The following is a 24,715-nucleotide window of genomic DNA, read 5'->3' as shown; positions in this document are numbered from 1 at the left end:
TCGCTATTCCCATTGGTTCCTATGGGCCAAAAGGCCCATAGGAAGCAATGGGAAGGCATTAGCAAATTGCGATTTTCACTTTGAAAATCGCAATTTGTTAATGCATTTCATGGGTGCAGGGGGGGTCCAAAGGACCCCCCCATGCACCCCTGAAATGTATTTTTCGCATCATGTTTCACACACACATGTCCTAAGGACATGTGTGTCCGTAACATGAATGTTGAAAAAAATGCATTTTCAGCATTTTAAACACTTTTTGCAAATTTACCGAGTGGTTCAACCACTCGGTAAATTTGACCCCCTAATTGCGATTTCGCAATTTTAAAAGTAATCATGCATTGCTTTTAAGAAATCGCAAATTTGCGATTTCTTAAAAGCAATCGCAATTTTAGAAATCGCCAAAATGTTGCGATTTCTAAAATTGCTTCATGCATCCCAAAAAGCACTTTTGGAATCGCAAACGGCCGATTTTAAGGAATCGCACCGTTTGCGACTCCAAAAATGCTTGATGCATGTGGGGGCTAATCTCCACGGGCCTATCACAAATGAATGTGTCCTTGTGTAACATAACTGGTGCTCATGTAAAGCGCTCCAATACATTCGGGGCAAGTTTGCGCTATATAAAACCGCAAACAAAAAAAAGGATTTGCAGAAGTACATAAAGAATATTTGAATATTTCTGGTCTGCATGATGAATTAGGAGGATGGACAACAGAAGGTGTGTGGCATTCAGTTAGAGATGAACTGAGTGATGTTTGTAGGTGGTTTTTCAAATTTGGGATGTGGCATAGTCGGTTCTGTTTTGAGACCATTATCTCCCTTTCTTTGGTAATATTGGCTTTGGAGTAAAGGTGTACAGGAGGTTGAAAGCTGGGAAAATGTTTGCAAGAGGGATGATGTTGTAATGTTGTATGTGTTAATGAAAACGCTGCACCCAGTTGTCTATTGAACGCTACTTTATTCATATAAATTTATAGCTTCCTAAAGAGCGCCGACCCGGCGCTGGCGTCTCTCAGCGTTCGCGCCACTCAATGGGGATGCGCACGCATCCAGCCAAAATGGCCGCCTGCATGTCACGTCATTATGTGACGTGCAACAACTAGTACGCCACTACATATCTCCCCTTTTTCCAACACAATTTGAGTCACTTACAGTTCGCTGTCCATATCGAAATCTTGAAACCTGGAAGGTCTCACCACAGTCCTTCCACTCCGGGTTACCCTGGTCGGGGTCGCCTGGGCCTCCCTGCTCCTTGTCTCTCTCAGCCCAGCCGGGCTCTGACCCGTGCCCCTTCTTCGCGTGTCCATATCAGGGCCTAGGTCATTGTCCGCGCTTCTCTCTTCAGTTTGTTCACTCCCTTCGCTTCTCTCTGCTTGCAGCTCTCCTGCCTGATGTTCCACCTCCGCATTTGGTTCCTCTATGTCCTCCCAATCAGTTCCTCCCTGCTGCCATCGCAGGATTTTGTTGCATCTGGCCATGCGATCTTGGGACCACACATTCCCATCGCTCAGCAAGGCCGCTCGGTCGTACACTTCCTTAACTTGCAAGGGTTTGCTATACTTGCTGTCTCCTTTCTTCTGTAGTGTGGCCAGCTTTACTCGTACCCACTCGCCTTTTTCCAGCTCTGTCCCTTTCACATTCCTGCGTTTGTTGTAGTGGGTAGTGTAGATGGACTGTGCCCTTTCCAAGTTAGCTTGTACTACCGCCGGAGACCATTCACTGGTAATGACTTTTTCTTTCCACACCCGGTTGTCGTGCGTGAACGGTTCACGGCCTCTCAATATCTGAAATGGACTGTATCCGGTTCCAGTGGGGGTAATTCTGTACGCCCACACCATGTTCCATATAGCCTTTTCCCAGTCCTGGTTGTTGGCGATTGCTGCTTGTACAGCTCCCATCACGACCCTGTTAAATCGTTCCACTAAGCCGTTGCCGGCAGGATGATATACTGACGTATGTTTGACCGCGATTCCGTTCCTCTGCATGAACTTGCTCCATTTTTCAGATGTAAATTGGGGTCCATTATCGCTCAGGATGGACTTGGGGATGCCTTCTCTTACAAAAGTGTCTGACAGAAATTTTAGTATGTTTTCCGTGTCCATGGCTTCATCGACCTTTACTTCCGGCCATTTGGAGTATCTGTCTATTAGGACACATACGTACTTCTGGATGCCTTGGCCATCAAGGATTGGTCCCAAAATGTCTATTGACAATTCTTCCCACGGGTTCTGTGGGAGGTCGAACTTCCCCAACGCCGGACGCAAGGGCTTAAGTGTCTTATCAGCTCCTTGGCACTGGGGGCAGTCTCTCACGTGTCTCTCTGCCCGGATGTCCATACCTGGCCACCAGTAGTCTTGTTTCATTCTCAGCTTCATCTTTCCTATACCCAGGTGGCCTTCGTGTAGGAGGTCTAGCAACTTAGGTATAATGTTTCTTGGCGGGACTACTTTGTCTCCTCTGTATGTAAACACTCCTTTGTCACCCAACGATAATTCTTCCCTAACTTCATAGTAGGGCTTGAGGCTTTCACCCAGTTGTCTTTTGTCTGGCCAACCCGTTACGATGTGCATCTTCACCTCTTGCATGACGCTGTCCTCTTCATATGCCTCTGTCCATTCCTGGTAGCTAATGGTCTTTTCTTGGTCTTCCATGAGAGCTACCATCTCCTCTTTACCCTCTGGGTCTTCCTCACCAGGTTCCATGGCTGCCGCCCTGCTCAGGTAGTCCGCTACTCGGTTCCGATTTCCTGGGATGTACTCTATGTCGTACCGAAACTCGAGCAACTTCAGAGTCATTTTGGATATTCTGGGGGTGGCGTTGGCATGGCCACTGGACGTTAGCACTTTCACCAAGGGCTTGTGATCTGTCCTTAGATGGAATCGGGTTCCCCATAGGAATTGTCGAAATCTGGTCATGGTCCATACTACTGCCAACATCTCCTTTTCGATCACACTGTATTTCTTCTCGGTGTCGTTCAATGCACGGGAGGCAAAACTGATCGTCTCCATCTTCCCTTGCCCCCGATCTTGCATGAGTACCGCTCCTAGCCCCTTGTCGCTTGCATCGGTTGTGAGCACCGTTGTGCCCTGTGGGTCATATCCTTGGAGCGGTACCGCTCCTGCGACATCTTTCTTGATTGTCTCAAACTCACTTTGCGTCTCTGGTGTCCACTGGAAGGTGGTGCTCTCCCTGGTCAGCATCCTCATGTGGTGTGTCTTTGAGGTGAAGTGTACTACAAATTTGCTATAATACTCCGCCATGCCCAAAAATGACCTGACCTCTTCCTTGGTGGTGGGGGGCGGTGCTTCAGATATTGCCTTCACGTTTTCCACTTTGGGTGTGATTCCTTGCACCCCTATCTCGTGGCCTAAATAAGTCACCGACTCTAGGCCTAGTCGGCACTTTGTCCATTCTGCCGTGAGCCCCTTGATCTCCAGGGTTTCCAGTACCTTGCCAAGTTTCAAATCATGGTCCATCTTGTCACGCCCCATTACCAGGATGTCGTCCTGGAAGTATTGGACGCCTTCCATGTTCCTAAATAGCTGGTGCATCAGCTTCTGGAATACTGCGGCTGCCGAAGCCAATCCAAACGGCATTCGGCAGAACTGATAGCATCCGAAGGGGGTGATGAATGACGTGAGCTTTCGGCTGTCTGGGTGCAGGACTATTTGGTGGTAAGCGGAGGTTAGATCAATGGTAGAGTACCACTTGACTCCCCGGGTTTTCGCCAACATTTTGTCAATCCTTGGGAGAGGGAATTTCTCCACCACTATGTTCTTATTTAGTTCTCTTAGGTCAACACAGAGCCTGACCTTCCCGTTGGGCTTCATGACTACCACCAATGGCGCGAGCCACTCTGCACACGTGATGGGTTCAATTATCCCTTTTTTCCCCAAATCCTGTAGTTTCAATTGGACCGCGTCTTTCACCGCTAAGGGCACGTTTCTTACTTTGTGGGCGATTGGAACTGCTCCCTCTTTAAGTATTATCTTGTGTAGGAATCTCTCCAGTTTACCCACTGTTCCTCCAAATACCTTCGGGTAGTCCTCTTTCCACTTGGCTAGATTTGGCCACTATTCTGGTTCCGTGAGCAGTATCTGTTTTTTTCCTCCCGGATCCAATTTGATTCCCAGGTCACCCTGGTCCAACCATCCCAAAACTGGCGGTCCCTTCTCTGAGATGTATAGCTTGCAGAACGCTGATCGGCCCCTGAACTCAAACTTCAAGGGTCGGAATCCCGCCATTGGTATGCGGTCGCCGTTGTATGTGACTGGTCGAATGTCTCGTTTCTCTAGCTCAGGGCCCAATTGTGGTCTGAACGTTGCGTCCCATACTGCTCTGGGACAATGGTGTAGGGGGAGCCGGTATCTGCTACCGCGCTTATGGATATTCCGCCAATCGTCATTTCCAAGACCGGTTTGGTAGTCCTTTTTCCATCCACGCTCAGCACCTGGTCGTAAATGCACAGTACTGTGACTACCTCTTCTTCCTCGTTTTCTTCCTGGTCCTCTTCGCCTTGGTCGATGTATTTCACCACACTCTTGGATGCTTTCTTACGGCACACTTTCTCATAGTGGCCGATGATGCCGCAGTACATGCATTTGGCCCGGAACGCGGGGCATTTCCTGTCATGGGCCTCATGGGACCAACTTCCGCATCTGTAGCATGTTTTCTTGTTGTCGCTGCTTGGTTGCTTCCCTGGGGTTCCGGCGTTGCTTTGCCATTTGTTGGGGCCCCTTGGGGTGGCACCTTTGTACCTTTGGTCTCTACGCAGTTCCTCGTTGTATACTCTGTTTACCATGGTGTTAGGCATCGTTTCTTTCTTGGTTGCGTCTGCGCATCTGCGCGCCAGTTCCGCCCTTTTGCCGATAACCATTACTTCCTTGAGTGTGGTGTCCCCACTTGCCCACAGTTTGTCCTGAACGTTAGTGCTGGTGGTGTGCATCACTATCTGGTCCTTGATGAACTCCTCCTCCCATGCTCCGTACCTGCACGTGGTCGCCAGCTTCTTCAGGGCAGCCACGTACTCTTCTACCGTCTCTCCCGTCCTCTGTTTCCTCTGCTGGAAGTTGAATCCGTCAACTGACACGCATACCGTGGGTCGATAGTGTTCATTCAGGTCGTCTATGGCATGGGCATACACGTCGTCGTCTGTGCTTCCTCTTTGTTTGGGTACTAAGCTTTTGTATATTCTGAGTCCTTCTGGTCCTAGATTGAGTAGCAGTATGCGCTTCTTCCTTTTAGGGTTAAATTCTTCCTCACTCTCGTCTTCCAGGACCCCTATAAAATTGTCTATATACTCTCTCCAGTCTTCCCACTTCATTAGTGGTTCTCCTGGCTTGGGTAGGAATTGGACTGGCGCAATAGCATATCCTGCTGGTGTGCTCATTTTCTCCTCCTTAACTTTGAGTGTAGTACTCCCTTTGTTGCTGGGGCTACCTGGGGTGCTGTCCGTTTCCTCTGTCTTAGGTTGCAACTGGGGACTATCAGAAACAGCCCCCTCCCCCTTCTTTGTGGTAGCCAGCGCTGATTCTCCCTTTTTGAGGTGGTTGGTTAGTTTTGGCGCGCTTCTGTCTCTTGGTTCATAGTGACTTTATGCTATTGGCCAGTTGTGCTGGCCTCCCAGGGTCTATGTGGGCTCTGCCACGCTCTTTAGGGTCAGTACCTTGGTTTGGGGCTCCTGTCCGAGCTCTGTCCACTTTATGTACGTTCTGGCCGCTTGTCCACGCTGCGTAGACCTCTGGCCGGGTCTGGGATCACTGGTGTGCAGCTGTGACCTTCCGTGTTCCCTCGTGGTGGGTCCGTTTTTTTCCTTTTTTTTTTTCCTTGTTGGGTGTCTGGTGGTGGCTTCCCAGCCTCGTCGCCACTGTAATGTTGTAGGTGTTAATGAAAACGCTGCACCCAGTTGTCTATTGAACGCTACTTTATTCATATAAATTTATAGCTTCCTAAAGAGCGCCGAGCCGGCGCTGGCGTCTCTCAGCGTTCGCGCCACTCAATGGGGATGCGCGCGCATCCAGCCAAAATGGCCGCCTGCACGTCACGTCATTACGTGACGTGCTACAACTAGTACGCCACTACAGATGTTCAATTAGAAAAGAGACAGAATGAAAAATATTGTGAAATGGAGGATTTCAAAAGAAAAATAATTGCCACCACAAGGGTTTAACTTTATTTATTTGATAAGATCAAAGTTAAAATGTGAAAGCTTGATATGCCATCGGAGGGGGGAATTGGAGAAGCGACATTTTGATCTCCATGTCTGAAAAGTAGGAGTTCACCATATTTACCTATAGTTCTCACTCACATATTATGTGTGGTTAATATTACCAAGGAAGAGGGTGACATGCACTTTAGAACATCCCATGAAGAGAGAACCTGATTATCTATCTGCATAAAATATGACAAATGGGAAATATTGTAAGGGACGTATTAGCATTCATGAGAAAATAAGGGGTTAACATTTGATATTGTGATTCTAGTAATTAACATATGTGGGTAGGTTGGAGTTTAATCATTTGAATGAGGTTGGAATTTATTATTAATGGCTTAGTGAAAATGATATAAAGATGAATTAGCTGCATTTATTAACTACAAAGAAATTGTGCATGTTTATGTCACGCCGTGCATCTGTTAAGTCGGCTATCATTTAGGCCTACCTGGGATTCCTTTAATTGCATGTGTGATTTATTCTAGCCTGACATCGTATTTCAGTACAAACGTATGATGCAGTTAACAATTGATTTGTATTTAACCTTCAGTGTCGGATTTTTTGCTGTATTTTTGTTCCCATTGCAGGTGTGGATAAAGCTTTATTAGTTCTCGTAGAAAAGCTATTGTTTTGTTTGATAGTGAGGTGCGAAAGTACAAAGTAGCACAAGAGGAAGTAACGAGCACGCGATGAATTCTGATGGAGGAGGAGAAGGATGGACAAAGGCAAGGAGGGTGGCTTATCTTTGTGGGAAGTGAGTTAGAAGAATCATATCTGGTCGTTGGAAAAGTACTCGAAGGAAGGTCACTATGAACAGGCTTTTTGGATGCAGTCGATATTACTTGTTGATACTTAGCAGAGACAGACACCTTTGAGACTTCGTAGGGTGTAGACCTAGGCTTAAGGGGCTTCATGCTACTTGACCCATTCGTGAAGTACTTCTACTGGAGACTTCACTGCTGACATATTTCTTTCCTTTTTCCTGACATTGGACCACCGTCAGAATAGGGGTTCCTTGATAGGATAGTTTAGGGAAGGCTTGGATTAATGCTGCTCGTTGAGACTCAGCTAATGTAATCTGATTTAACTTTCTTTTTCCTGATTGTCTATTTCGTAATAATTGAACGAATCATCCTTTCTCATCTGTATCGAGCTCATCTCTTCAGGAGATTTGGACAAGTTTTTAATTTTGTGTTTTTTATATGCTCATGCTAAGAGTGGTTTATGTGAGATTATTTTTGAATTTGTAGTAAATCCTACTAACCCTTTTTCCAGTTGTGGACTTGATATTGAGTAGGTAATTATAAAGCGCGGGCTGTCACTCCGGAAGGAGCATCCTGGCGCTGCTGGGTTGCTGGACTTAGTTATTGAGCAGCCTAATGAGTTCCATATCGAAACCTGGGGCATATTACCAAGGGTGGCGATATTGAATTATCGCCGCTTTAGCGGCCGTTTTCGGCCGCTAAGCGATAATTCCATCGCCCTATTACCAAGTTGTCGCTAACACCAGTTAGCGACAGCTTGTAGGAGATAGCGAGCGGTTTGGGGCCCGCTTTGCATGTCAGCGATATTTATCGCTAATGACATGCAAAGTGGGCAGTCGCTAACATCGCTATCGCCTATTACCAAGAAAGGCGAAGCGATGGAAATATTTGCGCTAAGCGCAAATATCGCCAAATGCTAACGCCTGCAAATACCAGTTCTTAGCCATGTTATCCAATGGGAGGTGGATAACATGGCTAACAGCATTTGCACACTAATGCGTGAACACCGCGGGTTTTCCAGCGATATTCCCGCTAACGCCTGCAATATTATCGCTTTTGAGATAAACGTTGGTAATAGGACGTTATCTCAGCGATAATATTGGGCGAAGCGCGGCGTTAAAAAAACTAACGCTAAGCTCAGTTAGCGATAAATATCGCTAACTGTTGGTAATATGCCCCCTAAAGACTTAAATTAATTTTCCCTTTTGCCTCTGATTAAGTCACAGATCCATGAGTAGCAGAAAGGAAATGGGCTCAGATTTTCTCAGGGAAATAAGCAGGAGCTACATCGGCTCAATATCCCGTCCAACTGTGCCTTAAAAAGAAAACAAAATAAACGTGACCTTGTGTAATGTAACTGGTACTCATGTAAGGCGCTCCAACACCTTTGGGTCTTGCCCCCACTGTACAACACTGCAAAAACAAAAAGAATGAGAGGATGTAGCCTGAGGGCTGGAGGGTCGACCTTGAAGCTGGGGAACTGGGTTCGAGTCTCGGCAACTACGCTCAATATCCTGTGATTCTGGGCAAATCGCTTAATCTCCCCTTGTCTAACAAAAATGAGTGCGTCCTTGTTTAAAGAGACGTGGGCCATATTATCAAGGTGAAGTATCGCTGCTTTTTCGGCGAATTGTGCAGAGGACGCGGCGATACTTCTAGCGCCCTATCAACAAGGGCATGCTAAAGCCTGCCTCAGTCTCATACCGCCCCACTTTGCATGTCAGCAAGAAACATCGCTAATGACATGCAAAGTGGGCGTTCCCATGTCCAACCACATGTGAAATGTGGTTGGAGGTGGTAACACCCTATTATCAAGGCAGGCGTTGGGAGAAGGAGACCTGCAATAAACTCGTTTAACGCAGGTCTCCCAACGCCTGCTTTGATCAGGTGTTAGGCATTGATAACATGGGGGTGTGGATCATAAAGCTGAATCCACCCCCCATATTATCAAGGCACACATTAGCGCGTGACAACAACGCTTGTTTTCACGCGCTAATGTTCACTATTGCCGACTATCGCCGGATTTAATATCGCCTACGTGTTGCGCGTTGATAATTACGCGCTATCACAGCAATAAAATCCGGCGATAGGGAAATGTGCGATGTGCGTTTTTTAAAGCACATCTTGATAATATGCCCCCTGGTGCTCATGTAAAGCGTTGTGATACCCACTATCTTCGGGTCTAGTTCGCGCAATATAAAACTCTGCTAGCAGCAAGGCTGTTTGTTGCAATCTGGCGCCCTCTTGTGGCTCATCCTGTGATGTCGACGACTTTGTTCAGAACTTGGAAGACAAAACAAATCACGCTGATTACAATCTTCAATTTTTATTGCACATTACTGACTAGAACGCCAGCCTTCATTCTGTTAGACACTGTATAAGAATAATTCAAATTGTACAAAAATATATTGCTAGGTTAATTAGTGGATTTGAGATTGGAAACGTGATACCATATTAAATAACTCTTTCAGACAGGATCGGAACAGAAGCAAAGGTTCTCAGATGTACAAAAACACCCACAAAATCGGATTACGACTGAAACTGCATTTTTAACAACTTAATTTAAAATAAATTTAGTGAACAAACAAACACATTCTGTTGACTTTAAAAAACAGATACTGAAGTAAAACACTGTTTAACCTGTTTTGCCTGGCAGCTCAGGTCATAAATAGATATTTCTAAATTTTCACTGGCAAAACGTCAGTTTTTTCAACACTGTAAATACGTTTCTTCTGGAGTGTAGAGATGATTTCATGAAAAAAGTTCTTGTCCATGAATTTACGAGTCTATATAAAAGTGTAACTTTTGACATAAACCTCATATGGAATCGTTGATTGCGTACGGAAGGATGCTCTTCCAGTTTTTCCAGTTGCACACACACACACACACTTGTGCACCGTTGTCGGCTTTAATGAAGATCTTGGAGTGTGTCACTTGCTGTACATTTCTTAGGCACTACCAGATCATTTATTTTCACAGATTTCTCGACAGTCAAGTCCCTATATGAGGTGCTGATATGAGAAGCAGATTCAAGGATGCAACGGTGCCTCTGTTAAGAAATTTCAAAGCGCAATGTCCTGCAGAGGTGTACCCTCCCCGCCTCCACTGTGGACAGAGCAGCAACGCAGGATGGAGCTGTGGTTTCAAACTGCCAGTCTGATTTTCACTGTAGGTGGACAGGCCTGAGTTTAATGAAAGGGGCTGCCCCCTCCACCCGGCCCACACAAGCAGGTGCAGATTGTGAGTTCTGTTTTGAGAGGTGTAGTGCTTAGCAAGCCTAGTGCTTCTTTCCAAAAGGCCCTGCCCTTATACCCACAGCCGATACAGGCTCGGGGTAAAGGTGTTCTCTCGTTTGCCTTGTGCCATACCCATGTAAACAGGGAACACTCCCTTGACATGCAAAATGTGAACTCGCACAATATTTACTACAGAAGGGGCTGCAGCAGCATCTGGAGCTGTTTCTGTACTAGGATAGTACCACAGGGAGGCAAGAAGTGAGCACTCTCATACAGCCTCAGGATGCAACCAAATAAACACAGTCTCTCACATTATCAGAGTTACAAATTAAGTGGAACCTAGAAGCTAAGCCATTGTGTGCTGGCTGCTTTCAGCATCCGACAGGAATCAAGCAATAAACTATCTGCTAGCATCGTGATCAAGGAAACTGGCATGTCGATAGGCCATCCGTTCTATGACAGGCCTGTAGTATGAGGCAAATACATTGGAAATTTGGTGGCCACTGGATTTGGCAGCTGGGTGTGACCAGCATCGCCTGGTCGACTGGTGTCATTTGCACAAAGGTGATTACATGTGTTTAACTGAGGATGTGAAAAGTTAGACCAACAGGAATGCAGAACAGATCTGACAGTAATGCTTGAGTGGTCTTGCGTATTGACCACATTATCTTCAAACATGCATTCAAATGACACTTTGAACAAAAATGTGGTCTTTTTTCTCATAGTGGTAAGATCTGACAGTGTTGTGACAATGGATTCTTGGCATAAAAATAGTATGCTCGATTCAAAAAGGTAAAATGAGCCTAAAGTGTAATTTTACGACTATCGGTATTCACAAAGGGCATTTACTACTTGTAAATGCCCTTTGTGAATACCAACAGTCGTAAAAGTCAACCTTTGGTATTCACAAAAGCTATTTATGAGTAGTAAATGCCCTTTGTGAATACCAAAAGTAGCAGTTAGACTTTCGTCTTGTTTAGCTTTGTGAACCGGGCCCAGTGTGAATGCTTCAACTCCAAACCAATACAAAACAAACAGTGCATAGTTGTAACAAAGGTTTTTGCTGATGCCAGAAAACCGATGTGGGATGTTATCCAGAACCCACTCACCTCATACAGACAATTTACAGCATGCAGTGGTATTTATACCAACATGGTATTTACTCAGGGCATCATTCCAATCCATTGGTTTATGCTCACTCTGCATTAAAGATAATGATCAAACACATTCAAAGGTGTCTTTTTCCCACCGCAAAAGGGACAGTCAAGCCTGTGCTGATCGGTCACGTCTCCTTTGAACAGGAACATAAGAAACACCAGCTCTGTTTGTCTTCCTCTAGTCCTTTGGTAAGGGAGATGTTAGGAGCTACATGTACATACAAAGCACAAAACAGGAAGGAGTTGCTGAACCTGGCAATAAACGCCATCATGAATATCTACCCTGATTTTCGTTACCTAACTTAAAATGGACCTGTGCATCTAGTAATAAACCCATTGCAACACTCACATAAGAACCATGTTATATTACATTATGGTATTTTATGTTGGCTTGTCTTATAAGTATTTGGGTAGAACCTTCTACCATTAGTATCTCATTGTAGTTAATGGTGCATTGCATCAAACTAGCCCCTGCAATAGCAGAGATCTAAACTCTTTTTTAGGACATTGTTAGAACTGTAACATTTGTAACTTTTCTGTCTTCAATTGACCTTTTAAGGTAATGTCTGCCATAAGTCCTACTATACACATAAAATGGAGGATTCTGGATGGCGGTCCTGATGCGTATTGTAGCATCATTACCATATAATTCATTGAAGATGGCTGTGTATTTGCAAGGATTTTTATATGATCCGTCATGTCTTACACATGACGTACATGTGCAAATTTGAAAAACAGTGATCACCCAGCGCCTTGAGACACTAACGAGTGATTAGCCATGCTCTATAAGAACCCTGATGGATGTATTGATCAATTAAATGACGCGGGTATTTCGAAACTGACAGGGTCAATATTAACATAAATGCTCAAATAGTTGGTGTATCTCTGATATGCCTGAGCTTACCTAAGTCCAGTCCTGGATGATTGTTTTAGAAGGACTATGGAGAACATGATGTGGCCAATTAATAGGTATTTGCAACCCTATCCATTTATTTACCCATGGATAGGAGCAGCATTTACTTGGCATATCAGCTTATAGAAAATCTAAAATGAGCTAGTAAGTCTGTCTTGATTTCTAGGCTGCCTTCATTTCTTCTGGAAACAATGTAAATATACATCTAAATTAAGCATGTTCAATGTAGGTCTTAGTGTGCCAGATCATGAAAGAAATTCAAGAGATCAACATAAAATAAGATTACATTCATTGAGTTTGAATGGAACTCTTTCAGTAAGTGGTAATCCTAAAAATCTGGCACAGATCGGTCCCTCCTGTACATACTGCAGAGACCACCCATCTACATATTAAGCTTTTTAAAGTACGGAAGGATCACTGTTGTACAGAGATCCTAATTAATTTATTTGTAAACAACAAGTAATCAACAATGGTTCATTTTGGTATTAATACAATACTTAAATCTGGGCATTCACTTCATATGATTCATAAAACATATTAATTGTAACAGCATAACCAATGGCATGATATATCAAAGAATGAAATAGTATTCCACGGAGGAAACAGTATTTGGAAAATATAAAGTGCACACTTTAATTTTTTTAGCATGTATCGTAATATACATTTAAATGAGTGCACAAGTGCTCACATCGTGAAACAATATGAAAGACTAAGGGCCACATTTATCAACGTTTTGTGTGGGCTTTGCAACACACGAGGTGATGTAGGACGACGCAAAACCTAGATTCGGATTTACCAAGCCACGCAAAGCCGCCCTGCGGGGCCCTATTGGACTTGGTAAATCTGCTGTAAAGGCATGACAGGGCATGCCATTGCCTTGGTTACATTGCATGGTGGGGGCATTACATGGGTGGAGTGTGGATGTTCCCATGTATTCTGACACATTCCTATATTTGCCAACACTGGTAGACCATTCTGCAGCACACTTAGAAAGAGGGAAAAGCCTCTGAGGATTGTTTTTGAGCAGGAAGGTGCCACTTCCTGCCCCAAAACAATCCTGCCTACAAAGCAGGCACCCTTCCACCACCACAGCACAAGGGTGCCTGCATTGGCGCAAGGCATGACATTGTGTGCCAGCGCTAGGAGATGGCAGCAATGCATCATATAATGGTAAATATGGCGCATTCCTGCCCTCTCCATTTCACGCATCGCAGTGCAGCAATGTGTCTTGCTGTCTGCCGCAGGGTCTGGTCTACTACCATATCCTTCTTTCTATAAATAATTTTTGGATCTCCAGATCCAAAATGGCATTTGCTAATCAATGGCAATCTTTTCCATCCTAGTGCTGCTGACTCAAGTAAGCATCACTTGGCACTGCTGGATCACGGCTCTGTAGTCTGCCAGCCCCTTCGCCCACCCTCAATAAGCGACCAAGTTCAACTGTGCACTGCCAATAACATGGGCAGCAGGGGTTGGCCGCAAGGCCTAGTCTCCTGACAGGCCCTGCACCCAACCCACTGTGTGTAGCCAGCCCCCCTCCCCTTCGGTGCATATCCTTTGCTCATACACAGTAAGAATAGCCACGAGGCCAGGACTTTGGCCAGGCTCTGTGCCCAACCCTCTGCACGTCCTGCGCAATGGGTGATGGCTGATGGGTCTTGTGGGCAAACCTATCCTTCTTTAACACTTTTTTGGATACATGGATCCAAAATTGGAACTACATTTTCAAGTCAAGCTTCCCTGCTGTTTGGTGGAACTCTACCCCTCCAACACACAAATGGTCCCATGGGTTAGTTTGTGCTCACATTGCCCCTTATTTACACTTTCAATTTTGTTTCAGGACTCGTGGCCCAAATCCTGGAGACCTGTAATAGCTGCTAGAGAATTTGTCAGATATTACTCTAAACATATGTCTTAAATACAGTGAATATTTTCACCTCAACGTATCTGACCTTAGGATGCACTTTGTTTGCCCAATTAAATTATTCAAATGAGCCTAGAATTAACTGATCTCTTCCGAGACCCTGTCTGGATCTATTCAAGCTATTTCTTTTTCTCATGCTTAAAAATGTACATCCTGATGAAGATTTGTAAATAACTGAATGAAACTCTGTCGACACCATGACAATAGGAATATGAATTTGTTATCTAAATTAGGCCAGTGGTTTAGGCACAATCAAACTCCCTCATCCCTTCCTCCTTGCTCTTTTCTTTTGCATTGGCTCTCTGTGTATATACACATGTTTAGACTTTTGTAGTGTTTCAATGGGTTAGCACTTGATCACTCCGCACTCAAACACATTTATGTTATAATGTTTTTGGTACAATTTGAACACAGCAAAATATATTTTTCAAAATATTTGACTGCAAATCAAACTATTTAATTCCCTGATCATTTAAATCATTGGTTGTGCTATTACAATTACAATGAATTAATATGTAGCATGAATTATATGAAATGAATGTACACATGCAATTTTCTTATCTAGAACACAGTGAACCATTGTTGGTTACATATTAAATGTACCCCTCATTGATGAAGGTTATAGGGTCTCTCCGTTTTCTTTATAAACTAGCAAATATTTGGCATTGCGGACAATGTGGTTGGGAAACATTAAATGTTGCCATCTAGTCTGTAGAATCAGCTTTCTTGGTTCTTGTACTGCATGTATTTGTGAAGCTATCCTTCACAGACTGAAACAATCTTGAAAAAATAAATAATACACATCAACTAAAGATATTTTACAGAGCACATACAAAAATAAAGTTTTTAGTAGCACATCAAATTAAGTTCCTACACCTACTTAATTGTGTTGTGTGCTTGGTATAGAATTAATGTATATTGCCATATAGTACTTCTGAGTCACAGCTGATGTCAACTAAGGTGAAAGTGATTTGAACATGAACTCTGGAATTATTTTGTTTAAAATATGCCTCTTCTAACTATATGAACTAACTGAAACATGCCAGCCCAAGAATAATTGGGAAAATGAACTTAGAACTCAAACTAACAACGCATACTCTTCGCACGCTGATGAGATCAGAGTTTAGCACTATAAACTGCCTGCAATTAATCTAAAGCAAGTAACAAACTCAGGAATATTAAGACTTTGTAGTCAGATCTAGGACAATAGACAGCCGGGATTATGACTGTCATAAATACAGGATTTGAAAACTGTTCAAGGAGAGTAGACAAGTTAATAAAAATCTAAGTGGTATTTCCTACAAATACTTAATCATTCTTGAAACCTTACAACATCTGTCCGGTAAGCGCATCCTGCAGCCATAGGCTAATTCACAACATTTGTCTGTACTATGAGTAGATAGCTAACTGCACACATCAGTGGATAGTGCACGTTCGATGCAGTATATGAGAATTAGTTGTGTGTAGCTTCAACAGGCATTGCTCAATTATTCTCAAAGATTAAAGACAGGGTCACGTTTGTGGCACAGCCACACCCTTTGAGTTGAAGACTGGTGTGATGGTTCTGATACACATAGCACTGTAGCTACAGATAACCTTAATAACATTTGATGTGCTTCCCAGAGCACAATAGTGTTGAATAACGTTGAAACTTCAACATAGTGATATCACTGTTAAATGAATACATTGCATTTTGTACCATTTCTAATGATGTGTAAAAAGGCGGTGGCTACTCCCTCGTATGGCGAACTCAACACACTACTAAAAAGGTTTTTAACTTTGCTTCCACATTCTTCAAATATTTGCTTGAAGTGCAAGTTGTAGAAGTGGTGAAAAGAGAATAGGAACCACAATGGACAGAGGAACTAAGTGGCACTGTTTGTCCTGCACTGAGACTCCAGGAAGAGGTGAGGTTTCCTCCAGGGGTATAATGTAATTTACTGGCACTGCCACAATACCACAGATTCCAATGCTCTGTGGCAAAGCTTTCGGCATTCATCTTTACTCAATGTCCTTACCTATATAATTAGGAGGGAGAAATGAAATGCATGCCTACATGTCTGCATGTTTTATAAATAGAGCGAGTCCTTCATCAATTTTCATTCTTGACCCTCACAATAATGTTGTGAATGTTTTCTATTTTGTGTCTAGATAGAATTTTTTTCACATTATGGTTTAATTACTGAGTGCTGGGGTGCACTTAAAGTTATGACTGGAATTCAGCTTCTGCCACTAAGAATTTGTTTTACCCAATGTAAGCTGAAAAGTGCTGTGTGATCTTGCTGCAAGTCTTCTCTCTTTAGTGTGCGCGATGCCCATAAATGTACGTTATTGCAAAGTAGGCCAAAGAGAGGCTTTGTTCTTACAGCAACCCGTGCATTTCTCACAGAGACATCTCCACCATCCAAAAACTCATAGATGCCAAGGGGAACCTGGATTCAGACATCACATTTTTCACTTTGCACAAACAACATCTTCACCTTTTTGGACGTTCGGATGAAAACTAAACAATTGGGACGTGAAACAGTAGTACTTTGCACACTTTGAAATTCAGTGATGTGTCCCAAATGGCCCTCTTTGGAAAGTTCCACTTTAGATGGACATGTTCAGAGCCTTTTCTTGAATAGCAGTTGGTGCCTGGTAATGTGAGTTCCACAAACATCTGTATGCCAAAAGAGAACGTTCTTGTCATCACTCAGTCCCAAAGTCAATTGTCTTTCTGCATAAGCCTTCATTTTTCTTCTCACCAAACATTCCACCCACTTTCCTGAAATTGAGATGCTCCATTTTCATGTTTCTCAGAGTTCAATATCTCTCCTACCGGTGACGCAACTGTTAGAATGTGGTAAGAGTTGCTTATGGATGGAATGTTGTACCTTACCATTTGGCACAAAGGAATTATTTTTTGTTCCAGTGTTGTTAAAAGTAGTCTCTCCGTCTACTGTCTTCATTGAGGAATGTGGGGTTATACTGACCAGGGTAGATACAGGAATGTCGCGATCCTGGAACTCCACTGTAAGGATAAAGTCCATTTCGTTCAAGTTCAGCGTTTCTTAACCCAGGCTGTTTGACAGAGCAAAGATAAAATGACAGTCATTACTTCTAATGTTTTTTCAAAGTCAATATCATTGTTGATGTTATTGCTAATATAATTATTGTTGCTATGCATAATGTCTCCTGTACCTGGATGTTAGCAGAAAGAGGCACAGATTTATGAGGTGCAATTCCTTGTTAAGGCAGTTGTTAAACTTTTTCTTTATAACTTTAACATTAATGTAAAAACATATATAAATTTGCTTGGCTTTTCTAAAGTGTTACTACGGCCAGAGAATGAAAAATCTTTATCTGAAAACCCATCCCACTTCTCTTTAAGGATAGATATATATTGCAATTGTAGAGTTCACAAACCACCGGGGGAAGTGTTCACAAACAACTGGGGAAACCACAATTACATCAAAAGATGCTCAGACTAACTGATTAATCGTGAAATGTAAAGCAACACATTGGGAGAATGCTGGATCAACTTTCAATTAATTGAATCCAGGTTTATTAGATTGTCAGCCATGTTGTTGGAGAAGATTACTCCTGGCATTTAATTTCTGCTAACGTAGAGAACATTGGTTTCCCTTTGAAGGAAAATGGATCTACAAGACTGCTTGCATCACCCACAAAGCCCTTCACACTCAAAACCCAACTTTCTAGATGCCAATATCTCGAAAGCAGGAAGAGCCAGGACTCTGAGGAACTCCAACTCACTTCTTCTCACTCCTTCCAAACTGAAAAAGAAATCATCTCAGACATGCTCATTCTCTGGAAATGCACCTAGAATCTGGAACTAACTCCCTAGAGATCTCTGCTGCAATCCCTCGTTTTCCTGTTTCAAATGGGACCTTAAATACCTACTACTTAACAACGTCTTTAACACGATCACAAATAGAGCAATATTATGTGGGAGCAAAATGATTTACAACAGTAAGGCCAACTTTTGGAATTCCTTGCAGTTATGTATCCATTCATGTTCACCTGTAAGTCTGATTTGCTTTACACATGAGTTTGTGAATGGGGCCACAATGTTTTGATAAGTCATTATAAGAGACCACAATATTGTATCTTGGTAAGTGTATGAGCTGAATGTCCATTGGTTACTTCTGCTGATTTCCCAGCTTCAATTGGCGGCCATTTAATAGTGGACATGCTCTCTACAAATGAGCATTCTATACCACACTGTATTCAGATTCTTGGGGAAATGTGCCTTAAAAACCACTACACACCACCCACTTAAAAATGGTAGAGGTGGAAAAAAGAGGGCGAGGCACCGTTCTCTTGTCATTCTAGCTATGACTAGATCTGGAATCACTCATTTACAATCTCAGTTGTTTAATAACCCTGTGATGATGGGGGTGGGGGGGGGGGCTGTTGGTCGCTGACACGACTCATGGCCAGTACTCCTGCTCTGAAAATCATGACAAGGTAACTGATCTGAGGCAACTTGATGGGAGCAGTGGTAACCACCAAACCCCACGACTCTATCTATGTCCTTCCTCCATCAGACATTTACAGACAGCGTTTCTCTGGTAAAATCTTTTTCATGTGCCACACCATGCCTTGCTCTCTGCGGGCTATACAGGACAATCAGGCATTCATGAAGATTCTGAAAGACAGGCTTTTCCTGTATGGACACACCTTCAGTTTTTAAAGTTCAGCATTCCAGCATATGTAGCACCAAAAGGTCTTTAGGTGGTAGACATACAGTACATACGTTTGAAGAAAACAACCTAAATTAAAAGCAAGCACTGTGGTGCAGAATTTAGCTTCTGCATTTGGCAGTACCTGACAGCTTTGTGGCATAGGGGTCATAGGAGATCAATCTCAGAAGTACATCTAGCACAATGGACCAAAATGTGCATTTGCATACGTTTTAGTTTTGTTTATAGCTACATGCAGGATCAGCAGAAGTGGAGCAGCACTAGCTGATTGCACAAATAAAGAATGGGGTGAACATTTCGATTTCTGGGTCTGCTGTCAACAGCTGTTCCCCATGCCTTGCAGCTGGGCTAATCGGTGGTGGAAGAAGTGCTGGGGAGGGGAAAGCATATACACATAATCTTGTATAAACACTTGTTAATCTTCCTTATCCTCCTTCACTGGTCCCCCTTGACTTTATTCTCCTGCTCACTTATACCCAGCTGGCTGTACTCACAGCACTTCCAATTGTTTGAAGCCCAGGCTCACAGGCACCCTTCGCACTCACGCTGTGACGTGAAGTATATTGTAGGTGAGTGTGAAGCTGTGCCTTTCTGCGGGCTTGCACTATGTAACCCCTAAATTGCCTCCATGGAACATGTGCCCTGGTTATTTGTGGGTTGCACACTGTTAATATTTTAAAAGTGACCTTTCAGTCTACAGATTTTTGGCAAATTTAAGTGAAAATTGTGCCACAGAGTAAACTGGTTGATCCCTTTTTTCACACTTTTCTTTGGCGGGGTGAGGGGTTAAATCCTACCAAACCTCCTTTAAGGCAGATGGGGATAATCCCTCCAATCTGGTATTGTGTGATGTCCATGTAGAAAGCGGATTGTTCTATTAGTGGAAGTGGGCAGTGTCTGGAAGAAGTGGGTAATGCTATTGGCGTAATTGGGTGCCAGCCTAAATTTGGGCACCTGCATTTATCTTTTTAGACAAATAAGCACTGTACATGTCCTTTTTTTGTGAAGGCCTAGGAACTACTTTTAGTAGTTACTTTTCCAGGGATCCTGCTGACTCCTGGCCAACATAGGCCCTGCATGCCTTAGCAACATAGCAGGTCAGGTGCTCTGTTATGTCCAGGCACGGCTCAGAGAGAGCCATCAAACTCCCTCCGTTTAAGGAACACAGATGACTGTCTATGAGTCTGATTTACTTTTAAATTTATCTGCAGTATGTCCTGGCAAACACAAGTCTTGGAACTTCAGAGCCACATTATATTCACGTCTATGTTGAAGAATGCTGTGATTTCAGCTCCTCTGTGCACCAAGTTCAGTGACAAAGTGCAGGCCTGTTTCTATTTCTATAGTACATCTCAGTTCTTGCTTTTGAAAACCTGGTCAGCTATAAGCAGGAGAAGATGCACAGCCATTGCTGCCTAGTGTGAGCTTACGTGTGTGCTCGGATGAATTAGTTCACACGTGTATGAGTGTATGCGAGAAACAGAAAGTGGAAAAGAGTGTGTGTGAAAAAGAGAAGCGCAGCCAGGAGGAGATTAGGCTGTGTGAGTACAAGCAAGTGTCTGTGGAAAGGGTAAGTCAGGAGAGGATATTGGAGACAAGGAGAATGTGAAACAGGAGGATGGAAGGGAAGAAAGTCTTAGTGAGACAGAAGAATGTGTGTTAAAGAGAGAAGAGGAAGATGCAGGAGGGGAATGGGTGTGAAAATAATGTGAAGCTACAGTTGAGAAAGGGAGTTGAAAGAGACAAATATAAGAAAAGGGTGATGAAGAGTAATGTGTGAAAGAAGTAACCTTGAGGAAAGTGACAAGTGAGGGGGAATGCAGGGTGTCAGGGTGGAGAGAGATGAGGGTGCGGGAGTACATGGTGTGGAAAGGATGTGTGTGGGGAAAGAATGGGGGATGGATGATAAAGAAAGGTTCTAGAGAGAAGTGGCGGGAGAAAGAGGATGAAGTCTGAGATCCCAGAGAGGGCAGTGCAGTTTCTCGGTAAAATAATATCAGTTAGATGCACAGGTGTGTCACCTGGAGTGTAGCACCATATTGTCTCTAAAAACAACAAATGTGGCATTATTGCTAAACATTGTGTTACAAAATCTTTGCTGTAACCCAGGTGAGGCAACCATCTTTGGAGTTGTGGGCACTACTAAATGTGCATGATGGTTTGGCTGGCCGTCTTTCGCCGGCCAAACCAACATGTGAACTTAGCATTTCTCCAACCGGATGTGTTGCACAGCCTGGTGAAGAACAGTTCTAGGCACTGTCTGAGCGGCAAACCAAGCCACTCAGACCAATCCCAGGGCTTCTCTCATGCAGGGAATTATATTCTCAGCCTGAGAAGAGCACTGGGATTGGCATCCGGGAGCCTGCGCAGTGTGCCCCACTTAAGGATCAGATAGGAGCAAGACGGAACGGACGCATCATCAGGTAAGTTGTAATTTATTTATTTTTAAATGTTTTTGTTTGTTTTTGTGTTAATATACTATCCCTCTTATCCCCGCTAACCTACCACATCGCGACCGGAGCAGCCACCACTGCCTCCATTCCAATCTGCACTAAGCATCCTTATTCCAGCCCCTGAGACATCCACAGAGTTGAAGATATGGCTTGAGACATCCACAGAGTTCCCACACTGTCCCTACGTTTTAACATCCATCCTTCATTGAGACCTCCTACAAAGTCCAGTAATACACCTTTCACAAGTCAATATGGCTCCGCAAAGCCAAATGAATTGCAGCACAAACACATGATTCACCCCCCTACAACTCACTGCAGACAACCAACTGGTATGCAATTCTTCCAGTGAAGTCATTAATACACGCAAGCAAAAGAACACATACCCAGAAACAAGGCATATCTTCATGCAGTATGAGCGAGAACCCCAATACATACTCAACAGCAAAACCTCAATGTGGCCTGCAACATTTAAATACTGGTGACCTTATATTACCGAATACACTAACCTGGGGAGGGCACTATTAATGAACAAATTTAGCTCTCATATCAGAACTTTGCTCAAAACAGGGTCCTTTCCTGTAACACTTGAGAGAGAGGGTAACTCCACAGGCTGAATTGTACACTGTCTTGGACCCTTGTTAGAGCTGCCGTAGGATTCATTGACCTGCCACAGGATCTGCAGACCCTTAAAAGCCAGTAAGGTCTTGAGGCCAGTCCTTTCTGCTCAAGGCTGTCCATGCAATTGCGACCCAAGGCAGGTCAGGCACAGAGAGCCAGGCCCTGCGGTCAATCTGTGCTGCCGAAGGCCATTGGTAGTGGGGTTAGGGTCTGCAGCAATGGGTTTAGCATACCAAATGAAATGCTTATAACCTGACAATAATTATACCAATCATTAACAACACCCAAAGTAATTAATGCATCCTTTAACCAAAAAATAATACTTCATTCATAGTCATCTCTTTCATAGCGTTTAGGGTAATGGCATTTGTGTCTCATCTTTAAGGTTATTTACATTTGTAACACCAAGGGTGAGGTTATGAGCATTGAATTTGATGCAAGAGTTATAGTTCGCATGTCTGAGTTATGGATTGCATAACTAACCCTAACTTGCGAAGCTCATCGGTCTGCAGTTTTAATTTGTTACAATAACTCCACTTTAACTATTACCACGATAACACCGATCTGTATTTTATATATATGAATTTCTATGTTTATTTTTTAAAACATATATTAGGGTTTTCTAACCAAAGCTAACCATAACTTAACTTTAACCGTTTCTGTTTTAGCGCGCTACAGAAACCATAACTCATGCTGCCCTGCCATGCATTGCATCACTGATGACATCTCAAATGACATCAAGATGACATCACACTTTTATGCCACAAATATTAAGGATTTATTAGAAAGGGGAGTCCACCCACCCCCCCACATCCACTCTTAAATCACAATTAATACTACCTTGCATGACAGGATATTATAAATGTGAGATCTGCACAGCCTTTAAATATTGCAGAGACACTACCAAATCTGCACATTGTGAAGCTAAATTTGTATTGAGATCTTTCACCAATTGTAATTCCCAATAAGTGCTGTACGCTATTTGGTGTCCTTGTGTCATGATCTACATAGGACACACACCACCCAAAAAGTGAGGAGTTGCGTTACCGGGAGCTACCAATACAAGTTCTGGAACTGCCCGTGCCCTGCTTGTTTTTACAGTTGCCCATGTCTCTTGTCGCAGTCAAGCTGAGGAATGCATAAATGCTCCCTATGGTTGTCATCGCAACCCTATAACAGGCATCACTACATCGGGTCATTAGATATGTATCACCTGAACCAATTTGTGTCACTGTATTCAATGTGCCATTGTCAGATTTTAGATGCAAATACTTAATAAAAGTGTTTTTTGGTTTTTTTTAAAATGAGGGGTCACGTGCGGCAACATAGGAGCCGCATCAGGTGCAACATTGTAGGGCTGCCACTGGTTGAACACTTTCAAATATTACAACACACAATAGAGGATATCCGATGGTAAGTGATCGAACAGATAACACCTGATTCCAGAGGGGAAAACACAACACGGATTCTGATGAAAAAAGAACTGAAGTGGATTGACCGTGTTACTATATCAAAGGGACTGAACAACCTCGACCATTGGAGACAGGCGGAACTTTTCTGAAAACTGTAACGTTCCTGCAATTGAATTCACATTTTAAAATGCATCTATATTTTCAATTTTAGGACCTTAGCAAAATACGATGTTCGGTGTCTTATTGTTGTGAAACTGTAGATCTAAAGATGTATATTGTAAAACCAGATGTCAAAATGCAGGTTGTATTCCTACAAAGTTAAATATCTTTCCTGAAAGAATTTCAGCATCAATTTTACTGTTCTACCATTTACAATGTAACTCCCAGTACCTTATTTTTTCGATTTGTTTTGTAAACTGGTGCAGCACTTTCGGAATCCTTTTGCTACCCAGTTCTTTAGTTTTTCTTTTGGTCTTATTACCTTTTTGCAAGTCTGTTACCGATGGTTAATTGACTCTGACCTTAACTCTATAGTAGGTATCTCCAGATAGTATAGTAACTACTAAATATTCTGTGCCAGCCCATTTTTCAAGTCAACCACACGGTAATACCCAGCCATTTTGACTCTCAAGAGGGCGTTCGTTCTCCCTTTTTTTCACTTGGGCAGGGCGTTTCAATTCTCTGGCAACACATGCACGCCATGCGTAGCACTATCTATTTATATAAGGACGAGCACAGTTGCGCTTTGAATGCGTGCTCATATTCAGCACTTTTGTTCCACTTAGTGGCAATATTTTATCATATTTTCAACTTGATTTTTATTGATTCTGAGTCCTGATGGCCTACTTTGACATGTTTTATTGTCCTGCGCAGATATGAAGAAAAAAGCAGGTGAGATTTTTCTGTTTTAATACTTATTCATATAATGATCAGCTCGCTCTTACTTGAGAGTGTATTTTAATGGTGTTTGGCGATTGGGGATGTTTTTTTCAGGGATCTCTCAATTCACTCCCTACCTGTCCTGCCTTTGGCCTTCTATCCATAGATCTAGTGTTGTTAAATCCATGCATTGCGTGGTAAACTAATAGACACTGTGGTGTGTCTTTTTCACATAGAGTAATCTCTTTATGAGTACCCGCCACACTGCTTGCTCTGGGTTTTTAAGATAACCACCAATATATGTGTATCTGTTTTTTCTGATCTGCAAATTCCTTCTGTTCAATACCAGATTTTTGTTCTACATAAAAATGACCTTGCGTAGGAGTTAAGATTGCCTCAGCTTATTGACTTTCTGGCTTATTAAGTTTATAATGATTTCCAG

At 43.1% G+C, this 24,715-nt stretch overlaps 1 protein-coding gene across 2 annotated transcripts in view; it reads right to left on the bottom strand.

Annotated features, from left to right (window-relative positions):
• Nucleotides 1–14,601: 14,601 nt before the first annotated feature.
• HEG1 (heart development protein with EGF like domains 1) overlaps nucleotides 14,602–24,715 on the bottom strand; it is a 220,261-nt gene continuing 210,147 nt past the window's right edge. The window contains exon 13 of one of the 2 annotated variants that reach the window (XM_086957440.1): nucleotides 14,602–17,268. In XM_086957440.1, the coding sequence (XP_086813566.1) occupies nucleotides 17,125–17,268 (144 nt within the window). In that variant the 3' untranslated portion in view covers nucleotides 14,602–17,124. The remainder of the gene's footprint in view (nucleotides 17,269–24,715) is intronic. The other variant, XM_086957439.1, reaches the window with a different exon arrangement.

Source organism: Lissotriton vulgaris, chromosome 2_1 (genome assembly GCF_964263255.1).
Source record: "Lissotriton vulgaris chromosome 2_1, aLisVul1.2, whole genome shotgun sequence".
NCBI lineage: Eukaryota > Metazoa > Chordata > Amphibia > Caudata > Salamandridae > Lissotriton > Lissotriton vulgaris.
This window is presented reverse-complemented; position numbering and strand designations above follow the sequence as displayed.